The 11,339-nt window shown below is 57.8% G+C and overlaps 2 protein-coding genes across 5 annotated transcripts in view; one reads left to right on the top strand and one right to left on the bottom strand.

Moving 5' to 3' along the window:
* Positions 1–280: 280 nt before the first annotated feature.
* JMJD4 (jumonji domain containing 4) lies at positions 281–9,009 on the bottom strand. 3 transcript variants are annotated; one of them, XM_045056861.1, is made up of 7 exons: positions 8,601–9,009; positions 8,335–8,500; positions 6,214–6,339; positions 5,738–6,005; positions 5,202–5,348; positions 4,419–4,746; positions 281–1,850 (listed from the first exon to the last, which is right to left on the bottom strand). In XM_045056861.1, the coding sequence occupies exons 1-6, from the start codon at positions 8,863–8,865 to the stop codon at positions 4,438–4,440; spliced, it is 1,281 nt and encodes a 426-aa protein (XP_044912796.1). In that variant the 5' UTR covers positions 8,866–9,009; the 3' UTR covers positions 281–1,850; positions 4,419–4,437. The 3 variants fall into 3 exon arrangements, 2 of the variants coding, with proteins under 2 accessions (XP_044912796.1, XP_003980676.1); XR_006597346.1 differs by having other exon boundaries at positions 4,376–4,746; positions 8,601–9,007; XM_003980627.6 differs by having other exon boundaries at positions 281–4,746; positions 8,601–9,007.
* A 91-nt stretch (positions 9,010–9,100) lies between these two features.
* SNAP47 (synaptosome associated protein 47) overlaps positions 9,101–11,339 on the top strand; it is a 52,583-nt gene continuing 50,344 nt past the window's right edge. The window contains exon 1 of one of the 2 annotated variants that reach the window (XR_006597352.1): positions 9,101–9,330. The gene's annotated coding sequence lies outside the window, so the exon portion shown is untranslated. The remainder of the gene's footprint in view (positions 9,331–11,339) is intronic. The other variant, XM_003980626.5, reaches the window with a different exon arrangement.

Raw genomic sequence — 11,339 nt, 5'->3', positions numbered from 1 at the left:
TAACCAGGTGAGGAAAGGCAGATGAGTGCCACTGAAGGGCTCTGAGACCACAGGAGATGGGGTCAGTGGGAGGGGACCATTTCAGAGGAGGTGAGAGAGTAACTGAATTTTTGCACAACAGGTAAAAAAACAAAAAAGGGCTTACTGATTTGGACAATATTGAACATAAATGTAGAAGCTACAGGTGAATACCATATTAAAATCCTCTTTCTACGACAGCTGGGAGTTGTGATTTCGTCCTTTCATTTCCTGTGTTTAAATGAAACAGACTCACTCCTCATGCAGTAAGAAGTCTTACAGGGTTATCAGTTTATTTTAGGTGTGGGATGTGAGAAGGGCCAGCCACAACTCTCCAGCCACTGCGAGACAGGTCCACTCTTCCCTCGGAGGACATGGTCACATCAGTATTGTGACCCTGGACAGGAGCAGAGGCAGCCCCTCAGAATTCCTGGCATTTAGCGGTCAGAGGTACGTTCTCAGGTATGGGAACAACCACTCAAATTTGGGAGTCTTTATACAGCCCTTGCCAGGACTGTTGCCTCTCCCAGGACAGTAGCTGTATTATTACAATTTGGAGGAAGAGGGAAACTTCTGCTTCTCTTGCTGAGATTTCTTCTGACAAGGATTGAAAAATTAACAGTTTTCAAGGTCATACTCTGGAACTCCATCAGCCCATAGTGGGAAAAATCGTAAAAACAAAACAAAAGCCAGAAGCAAGGGAGAACACATATGGAAAGGATGAGGCCAGAGAAAGGTTATTAGTAAATGTACTGAGAGCAGGCAGGACTTAGCCTCTGCAAGCCTCCCCAAGGACCTCCCATGGTCCACTCTACCTACACTTAACACCTCCTGGGAGGTGGTCTCTGACCTCAGAATTCCTTTTCCTGCTGGCTTCTTGTCCAGGGGAAAGGTTTGTGATGCAGAATTTAGAGCTACAGCTGGGCCTCATCCCATAAGCATCCCCACAATGCCTTGCACAATAGCTTACTCCAGAAATGCCCTAGACGGGGACACTATGGTCACTCTGGTCAAGGCCTGTGCCTTGGTTATGTGACAGGAGTGCCAAAATTTCCCATGAGGAGGCTGAAAGATGTAGCCTGACAGGTGAGGGGTGTCACCAGAAATGACCATCCATGGGCACCACAGTCGCTCCCTTACCAATACCAGAATGCCTCCAATCCGTAGGAAACACACACTGCCCTGAGCTTACTGGAGTGCCCTCCCATATCCTTCCCCAAGACCAGAGGCTGAAGGGCTACACCAGACATGCCAGAAAGCCTCCAAGGCCCTACATAACTTCCTGTGTGTCCCGTCACAGACTTCCAGTAGCATCCCAACAGACAGCCTACAGAAGCAAGAGCTAGGTGAATTAGGGGTCAATTCTGAGTTATCCCTTCCTCCCCAGTGGCTGCAAGTGTCACCTACACACACAGCAGGGCTCACGTCTGCCAGGCCCAAGGAGTGTGCAGATCATCCAACATAAGCCACCCAGGTGGCCCAGTTGGTTAAGCATCTGATTGTTTTTGGCTCAGGTCATAATCTCAAGGTTCATTAGACTGAACCCCATGTTGGGCTCTGTGCTGACAGTGTGGAGGCTGCTTGGGATTCTCTCTCCCTCTCTTTCACACTCTCAAAATAAATAAACTTTAAAAAAAGAACAACATGGAGCAAGAAGCTGCTCACATGTGGCATCTCTTGGTTTGGATGGTCCAGAATTGTCACATGTGGCACTTCTTGGTTTGGAAGATCCAGAATTACCACGCAAGGGACGCCAGATGAACGATCACACATGCAGTGGTCATGGGTTTGCAAAGCGAGTATCTGATGGCACACCGTGGCTATGGAGGGAGCTGTAAAGAGAATGACAGTAAGTGATGACCTGGCCTGGGACAATCCAGGGGTCCCGAATGGGAAGTGTGCAACAAGACAGGGTCTGATAGCACCAAGTGGGTGTGCTAGGATCAAATGTTTGACAGCACAGGAGGAGCAAGTGGTAAGCACTGCAGAAGGATGTGCTGGGGTGAAAGCTGGAGAAGAAAACACACAAGCATAGACTGTGGATTATGCACAAGTGTGTAAAAGGTGACCGAAATGGCAAATAATGGCTGTGCAAAGAGCAAAGAAATGGCAGAGTGGGCATTCCCGTGGTGGAAGCTGATGGTATGGAACAAGGGTGCAAGGGGCAACTGTTCAATAACCCAGTGAATGCACACTGGTTTAGTCAGCGTGCCAAAACGTGGCTGGAAAACACTTAGGGAAGCGTGCAAACATGACTGTCCAACGGCAGAGTACAGGGGGGCCCGGTGCAAAGGAGTACACAGAGGGTAGCCGTACGACTGCCCACAGCAGCTGGGCAAGGTGCTCAATGTCAGGGTGAGTGGTCAGAGGCAAGGGAACACTGGGGAGTGATTGGTGGTCAGGTCCACATCCTCTTGGCCAGGCCACAGCGCCCACCCATTTGGTCCAACGCCAGGCTGGATATCACTGTTAAGGCATCTCTCAGATATGATTAACTTTTAATTCTGCACACCTCAACAAAGCAGATGACGCTCCACAGTGTGGGTGGGCCTCACCCAATCAGCTCAAGGCCTTATGAGCAAGGACTGAGATTTCCCAAAGAAGCAATTCTGCTTCCAGGCTGCTACACACACCCTCCTGAGTTTCCAGGCTTTGGACCAAAGGGTACAGTGTCAACACATCTCACTCACCATCTCTCGCTCTAGGTAGATCCTGTGGGTTCCATTTCTCTGGAGAACCCTACCACCCTGTTAAGTGGCACACAGGTGTGAAAACTGAATGGCACAGGGGAGCATGCAGTTCAAATAGACCACAGGGTGCAACGATGAACTTTTTTTGCCTGGCAGAGGTGCCGTGCAAGGTTTGGAGGCTCGACGGGGCAGATGTGCTCTGAACCACATACTGCTTGTTTGGTGGCTTAGGATGACAAACATGAGTGAAGGGTGGAAGAGGGTCACAGGGGCCCTGGAGACCATGGGAAGTACTTATCCATAGTTACCTAAGTAGGAGAGTCCCAAACCTGCAAAATGCTAATACAGAAAATTTCCACTGATTTCGTATTAACTTTACCAGTGCCATCTCTGCCTATACACCTCCTGGCTGGTGGGGCATAGATATTTTTGATGGTACACACATACACGTAGAGTTGCTCCAGAATCAAAGTGGGACTCATAATACAAGAAAGGTAGAAAAAAACATCTTTAGGTTCATGGCCTATTGTTTCATGTGCAGAGAGAGTGTGCTTATACTAAGGGGCACTGCTAAGTACCATCAGAGAGCTGCCAAAATGGCCAGTAGAAACATCTAGTTTTGCTGGTCCTCAGCTCCATTCAATTCTTTACACACCTTTCAGCATCTGGTAGGTACAAGATTCTACAAAGTTACTGTGGGGGTTCAAGATGGTTAACACAAGCTCCTGACTCTTAGGAGCTTATAATCAGCTAGAGGAGATCAGTAATAAATATAGATACATGCCATGTGGAGTTAGCAAAGTGCCAGGGAAATACTGAAGGGACACTTCTGATTGGGAAGGAGAGAGGTTCACTCAGGAGGTGGCATCTGATGGAAGTTACAAAAGAGGTAGAGTCTGAGTAGATGAAAACATGTAGCCCTCGCTGGGCTCCAGGTCTACCCCTGATGGGAAAAGGCAGGGCTGTCTCAAGCAGGAGAGAAACAAAACCCAGCAGACCCACAGACCCTGAGTGGTGCCCGAGTGCTGCACCACAGTGATTCCTGGGGGCATGCGTGAGGCCAAGGACAGGGCACAGGCCCGCAGAGGGAAGGCAGGTTCTGTGTAAACAATGGCTCTAGTGTGGGACAGAGACAGAAGCCCTGGCCTGGGGGCTGCCCTGGGCCCCAGTCCCCGCCAACAAGAAGGGGCTTGCTCCAGGGGAAGATGCACATTCACACAGTGGTCCTGCTGCAGAGGGTACCCTGCCAGACACACCGGCTGCCTCACGCTGCTGTGGACGGGAGGCCTGTGGGCTTGCAGGCTGGTCTTTGCTAAAAGGCCGGGGGCACTGAGAATCCCAGCCACCTTCTGCCCCCACCTGAGTCCCCAGCACACTCCAGCCTTATTGCTGCACATCTCACTTATCAACACCTCCCACCCAGCACCTCACTGGATCCAGAATACTCAGCCCTGGCCGAACCTCAGGACCAGGAGCCTGGACCCTCTGCACAGGCACCAGGGCCCCAGGGAGGCCAGAGGACAGCCAGGACGCTATCACGCCCTTAAGAGCAGGAGCCATGCCTGGGACACTGGAGGCCACAAGGCTCAGTGGGAGGTGATGTGTCCCAGGCTACACAGAAGCGTGGAGCTTTATTTCCGGAAGGCGCACCAGAGGAGACCACCTACCCTCCATGCTGGTGCCCCACAATCCTGTCACGTCATGGGGTACCTGATCCACGCAGCATGCATTAAAGAGTCGTGGTGGTGACCACGACCTCCTCTAGCTGCCTCAGAAGCTCCTCAGGCTGCGGCGAGAACATGCTAGTGTCCACTTTCTGGAAGTCTGGGTGGGCCACCACGGACGCCAGCACCTCGGCAATCCGGCCGATGTCGAAAGCAGCCTGCTGGGGGCCCAGCACGGTGCCCTCGCCACCCTCACCCTCCACTTCATCAGGGCCCATCCCCTTCGCCAGCAGGAGAAGCCTCCTCTCAGCGATGATCTTGAGGAAGCGGTAAAATTCTTCAAAATTGATCCCAGAGCAAGCCCTCATGATGACCTGGCCAGAGAGGAGCAGCCAGTGAGCCACAGCTTGCTCGCGGCTCCAGGCAAGTATCTGCTGACTGTGGGCAGGGCCCAGACCACAAAGGATCCAGAGACTTGGCCCAGTTCTCGAGGATGGGGACAGAGATGACTGGGGGTCAGCCAGCGATGGGATGGGTCTGAGTCCTGCAAGCTGGAAACCCCAGTGACCTGCCCCAGGCCCAGAGGGACCTTCACACAGGCAGACCTAGAGGCTACCACGCCCCCAAGACCACAGCTCTAGCCCCCTCTGAGAATGTAGGCTGCCCTGGGGGCTGCCCCACACCCTCCCCACACTGCAGCCATGGCTCTGCAGAGCCCCTCCCCAGTCCCCACTGTAGTCCTGTGGAGCCCCCTCCCTAGTCCCCACTGCAGCCCTGCGGAGCCCCTCCCAGTACTTCCCACACCCCCGTCCTGTCCAGGCTGGCCTACCTGGCAATGATGGTGCCAGTCAGGCATGGTGTCCCTCCACTCACTGACCTCCTGCTGCACGGCACAGAGCTCTTGCTGCAGGAAGTGCCACATGTTGGCCAGGTTACAGCCATTGACCCAGTTGTGGTTGATGGAGATGGTATCCTCCTGGGAGGGGTGAGGCAGAGGTGTCCCCATGAGCCCAGGGCAGGTACCGCCCCTCCCCCGGCCTGGAGGTCCTTCCAGCCCTCCCCAGCCCTGAAAGGGCTGCTCTTGTGTCCCAGAGGTGCCAGCAGGGAGAGCGGGCTGGTGGAACCTGGCCTGCACGCAGGCTCTCCTAGACAGGGTGGGGTCAGCAGAGGTGGGCCTAAACCCTCTCTGTGGAGAGGCATCTGAGAACATGCCAGGGGTGAGGACTGGTGGGCCGGCCAAGGGGCAGTCACAGGGGGAGACGGACTCTCTGGGGCGGGAGCCACACCAGGAGGACCCCAGGACGTGTCTCCCTGGCCCGTCTGGGCCATGCTGCAGGCATGTGGGATGCGGTGTGCCCACCCTACCAGGTTGTGGACTTGGTGGTGCCAGCCACTGGGCACAAACACCATCTCGCCCGCCTCCTGCGTGACCTCCAGCGGGGGGCTGCAGTGCTCACGAGTGGGGTACAGACGGCGGTCAAGGAGTGCAGGGGAGGTCACATCGTAGGGCAGGCCACCATGGCAATCCCGCAGGGCTTCTTCCTGCCCTGGAGGAAAGAAGAACCACTTTTTCCTCCCACAAATGTTGACAGACCAGCTGAAGGAGCGGAAGATGTCGGCGTGAAACGGTGACCTGTGCAAAACATCCCCTTAGTGCCTCTTGGCTGGGTGCCGTCTGGTTCTTTCCAGTGGGATGGCCACAGGCAGAGCCCCGGGGGGGAGAAGTGGGTTAAACTGGCCAGAAACAGGGGCTCTCATGGAGTGGATGGGCTTCAGGACCGCATGCAGGGAAGCAGAGGGGACGAGGTGTCAGCAGGAGGGAGGAAGCGGACAGACTGTACCAGGTGCCAGTGGGCCCCATGTAGACGAAGCGGTAGTCGTCCACATCCAGAGAGTCCCAGTACTCATTCAGCCAGTCGGATGAGAAGTACACAGGCAAGGTGAAGACGTCCTCTGCCGATGAGTCCCTGGAGGGGGTGGCAGGGGGCTGTGGCAGGAGTGGCTAACAAGATGCCAGATCCTAAGCATTCTGGAATGATGAGTAACCCCGAGCTGCCTTCCAGAGCCAGTGCCAACTGACCACCCAGCGCCAGTCCAGCCACCAGATGACCACAGCCTCCATGGCCCAACCACAGTCACAGCAGGTAAAATGGCTTTGGGGGCGCATCGACCACACAGGGAGGGACCTGACTGCTCCAGAACTTTCCAGCACCACTTCTAGGATTTCACCCTCTGGCTAGGCTACGGCTCCAGATGCCTCATCTGCATCACCCTGTCTTTCCAGAGTCTGGGGACCTCTGTGCTTTCACCCCACCAGTGACCTCCAGTCTGAGTGGATGCGAGACCACAGGCCCATATATGCTGAGATCCTTCTCTCCTACCTCTCAACACTCCAAATCCCTCTGGTCCAAAAACCTGATCCCACAACCAAGCTGATGGGGCCCCAGGCACAAGAGCACACCAAAGCAGCCCAAGGGAGTGGGTAGCCCCCCCAACAACATGCTGGAACAAGCTTCTGGAGCCACTCACACATCTCTCATGGTCACAGGCCACGAGGGGCAGAACCCCAGGAGCCCCAAACCACCTGTAGTTACCCAGAACACCGGCCACTCCCTCTGCGGCCATGCCTTTATGTGCCATCAGACTCCTGCTGATCCTTCAAAACCCTGCTCCAATGTCATGTCTCTGATGGCCACCTCTGCCTGCCTGACCCAAGTGTTGCTTGGTTCTTTCTTCTATGGTTTCCAGGGTTTCCATATGTGACACTCAGCCAAAATCAGCCACCATATAATCACTGAACAAGTTTCTCGAACAAGTTCTCGTGCAATACCTAGAACACACACCAGAAAACTCACTTATTGTTTACTGGAAGCCTGAATCCACAGTGCGGGAGCATCTGGGTCTACAAGTCCATACGTGCTGCTGGAACAGGAGTCCCTGAGGGCCAGGACCTGTGTCTGGTGTGTGAGGAACAAGCAGCACTGGGGCAGAAAGCACCCAGGGCGTGCTGCTGCCAAGTGCACTTTTGGATTAGTCTCAGGAACCTCAAGGGAGCGAATCTAGTCTCAGTTTACCTTTCTGAACCTTACTTTCCACACCAGCAAAATGAGAATTCAGTCATTCACTCATCCATCCGACACTAACTTAACACCCACTCTGTGCCCTGTGCTGCTTGCTGGGGTCTGAGTACAATGGTCGATGCTTGTGAAAAACACACCCCTGAGCAGGGGAAAGGGACAAAAAAAACCCAGGACGACCTCAGAGAGTGGGAACACAGCAGATGGGATGAGGCGGCCCATGCATGTCAGAGCTCCCAGGGAAAGAAACGAGTGCTAGGTGGGGAGACCACAACAGGCCTCCTTACAGACAGAGAGTTGCTGGTCAGTGATGGAGACTTGCTGGAGACTGGAAACTCCCAGTCCAAGGTGGACAGGCACTGGCCTAACTTGGAAAAGCAGGGCTGGAAAGGGAAGGCCAGTCCTAGCGGCACCTGAGAGGAAAGGCGAAGGCTGAGTACTACCTGCCAGCTAGAGAGGGTGGAGTCCTCAAAGAGGGTTCTGGGCAAACGTGAAGCAGAAGAGGTGGCCGCGGGAGCCCACATTCCTCACAGTCACCCACCCTGTGATTGAAGAGGACGCCTCCAACCGCGGAAGAGAGCCAGGTCTGTGCGTGCTGAAACACCCTGGCTGGGGGCGGGGCGCCTGGCTGGCTCAATCCACTGAGCGTCGGGAGTCTTGATTTGTGCTCAGGTGGTGGGTGATTCCAGAACCGCGAGATCCAGCCCCGGTGTTGTGGTCTGCGCTGAGCGTGCAGCCTGCTTGGGATCCTTTCTCTCCCTACCCCTCTTCCCCCCCTGAAACAAAATCCCTAACTGGGGAGAAGATGAGCTGCCCCCCGTGTGCAACCAGGGCTCGTTTAGGTACAGGTAAAACAGCGCCCCTGCGCGCGCAGCGCCCCTTTACCTGCACAGGTGCCAGTCTTTGAGATAGAGGCAGCCCCGAGGAGAGAAATAGCCACCCTGGATGTACTCTTGCCAGTAGCTGATGTAGTCTCTGAGCGGCATGTGTTCTTTGGGGTTCGAATTGTACTCCTGGACCCCGCAGTTGGCAACAGGCACGACGACGTCTCCTGAAACAACAGGGTCCGGCACTGACTCCTCCGAGGCTCTCCGAAGACGACCACCCTCGGTACGCGCTCCCACCGCCGGCTGCCGGCCCCCGATCCTCACCGTACTTCCGAAGCAGGTGCTCGAAGTTGGGCTTCCCGCTGGACGTCACCCAGTGCCTGCGGCTGCCCCAGCCGGCGGTGAAGGAGCTGGAGAAGACGCACGGCATGTTGGGAAGCAGGTAGCCCTTGAAGAAGTCGGCGTAGGAAAACGAGTCCGGATTCTCGATGAAGTCCACGCAGCCTGGGGGCGGGCAGGCGCCGCCTGGGGGCCGCCCCTGCAGGCCTCGGAAATGATTTTCGGCGTAGACGCGCGTCTCTCTGTCCATTCCGGCACAGGCTGGGCGTCCGCGCGGGGCGGGCGGCGCAAAGGTCGCCGCTGCCCGGTGAGGGGCGTACGCCCGGACTCTCGCCTCCCCTTGTCCGGCCCGAAGGCTGGGAGTGATCGGAAGTACTTGCTGAAACTACTTCCGGAGCAGACGTTAGGGGCACCGGCTGCTCACGGCCTCCGTGCCGGCCGGAGCGAAAACCGCGACGCACAGGCTCTCAGAGCCCACGGTCGGCCCGGCGCCGCGGAGCGGAATTAAAAGCATGCGGGTAGAGTTCCTGCCCGAGTACGAAACAGGGAGCGCCGGGCACTGGACGCATGCGCGTAGCAGCCTGCGGGCCTCATTCTGCGCAGGCGCGGGGGCGTCCCTTAGCACCTCTGAAGCATCTGGTCCCTCCCGCGTCTGAGATTGTCAAGCCGCGCCAGACCCGAGTCTCGCGGTCTGAGCGCCTCCCGGGTGACACAGGTAAGCGGCGCCCGCACTGTGCGGCTGGGCCTCTGCCGGAGCCCGCCCACACCTCCCGCGGCACAGTCCCGCCTTCCACTGCTGTCGCGGTGAGAACCCCTCCTCTTCCCAGCGCGCCACTGACCAGGGGAGATGGTGGGGCGTGCACTGGGCTGACGAAGGGGCATGGGGGTCAGAGGTGGGGCCCTGGGGAACGCTGGGGGCCCAGGGAGTGATGGGGACCAGGAGGGAACGCTGGGCACCTGGAGGGGATGCTGGGGTTCCGAGGGTGATAGGGACCTGGAGGGGATGCTGGGAACCTGGAGGGGATGTTGGGGGACCTGGAAGGGATTCTGGGGGACCTGGAAGGAATGCTGAGGGCCCAGAGGGTGAGGACCTGGAGGGGATGCTGGGAGCCCAGGGGGTTGATGGGCCCTGGATGGGATGCTGGGTACCTGGAAGGGATGCTGGGGGGCCGGGAGGGGATGCTGGGTACCTAGAAGGGATACAGCAGCCCAGGGAGTGATGGAGACCAGGAGGGGACGTTGGGGGCCCCGGGGGGGGTAATAGGGACCTGAAGGGGATGCTGGGAACCTGGAGGGGGTGATGGGGACCTGGACAGGATTCTGGGGGCCCAGGGTGTAATGACCTGGAGGAGATGCAGGGCCTAGGGAGTGATGGGGACCTGTAGGGGATGCTGGGGGCCCAGGGGGTAATGGCCTGGAGGGGATGCTGGGGGCTCAGGGGGTGATGGGGACCTGTAGGGGATGCTGGGGCTCAGGGGGTGATGGGAACCTGGATAGATTGTTGGGGGCCCAGGAGATAATGGCCTGGAGGGTATGTGGGGCCCAGGGGGTGATGGCCTGGAGGGGATGCTGGGGGCCCAGGGGAGTAATGGCCTGGAGGAGATGCTGGGGGCTCAGGGGGTGATGGGGACCTGGATAGGTTGCTGAGGGCCCAGGAGGTAATGGCCTGGTGACAATGCGGGGTCCAAGGGTGATGGGGGCCTGTAGGGGATGCTGGGGCTCAGGGGGTGATGGGGACCTGGATAGGTTGTTGGGGGCCCAGGAGGTAATGGCCTGGAGGAGATGTAGGGCCCAGGGGGTGATGGGGACCTGAGTGGGATGCTGGGGGCCTGGAGGGGATGCTGGGGCTCAGGGGGTGATGGGGACCTGGATAGAATGCTGGGGCCCAGGAGGCTAATGGCCTGGAGGGGATGCTGGGGCTCAGGGGGTGATGGAGACCTGGATAGAATGCTGGGGCCCAGGAGGCTAATGGCCTGGAGGGGATGTGAGGCCCAGGGGGTGATGGGGACCTGGGTGAGATGCTGGGGGCCCAGACGGTGAGGACCTGGACGTGATGCTGGAGGCCCAAGGGGTGATGGAGGCCTGGATGGGATGCTGGGGGCCCAGGGGGTGATGGGGGCCTGGACAGGATGCTGGGGCCCAGGGGGTGATGGGGACCTGGACGTGATGCTGGAGGCCCAAGGGGTGATGGAGGCCTGGATGGGATGCTGGGGGCCCAGGGGGTGATGGTGGCCTGGACGGGATGCTGGGGCCCAGGGGGTGATGGGGACCTGGATGGGATGCTGGGGGCCCAGAGAGTGAGGACCTAGACAGGATGCTGGAGGCCCAAGGGGTGATGGAGGCCTGGATGGGATGCTGGGGGCCCAGGGGGTAATGGAGGCCTGGATGGGATACTGGGAGCCCAGGGGGTGATGGGGGCCCAGGGGGTGATGGAAGCCTGGACGGGATGCTGGGGGTCCAGGGGGTGATGGAATCCTGGATGGGATGCTGGGGGCCCAGGGGGTAATGGCCTGGAGGGGATGCTGGGAGCCCAGGGGTTGATCGGGCCCAGGGGATGATGGAGGCCTAGATGGGATGCTGGGGGCCCAGGGGTTGATCAGGCCCAGGGGATGATGGAGGCCTAGATGGGATGCTGGGGGCCCAGGGGGTGATGGAGGCCTGGATGGGATACTGGGAGCCCAGGGGTTGATCAGGCCCAGGGGATGATGGAGGCCTAGATGGGAT

Source organism: Felis catus, chromosome A1, assembly GCF_018350175.1.
Source record: "Felis catus isolate Fca126 chromosome A1, F.catus_Fca126_mat1.0, whole genome shotgun sequence".
In the NCBI taxonomy this organism is placed as follows: domain Eukaryota; kingdom Metazoa; phylum Chordata; class Mammalia; order Carnivora; family Felidae; genus Felis; species Felis catus.
This window is presented reverse-complemented; position numbering and strand designations above follow the sequence as displayed.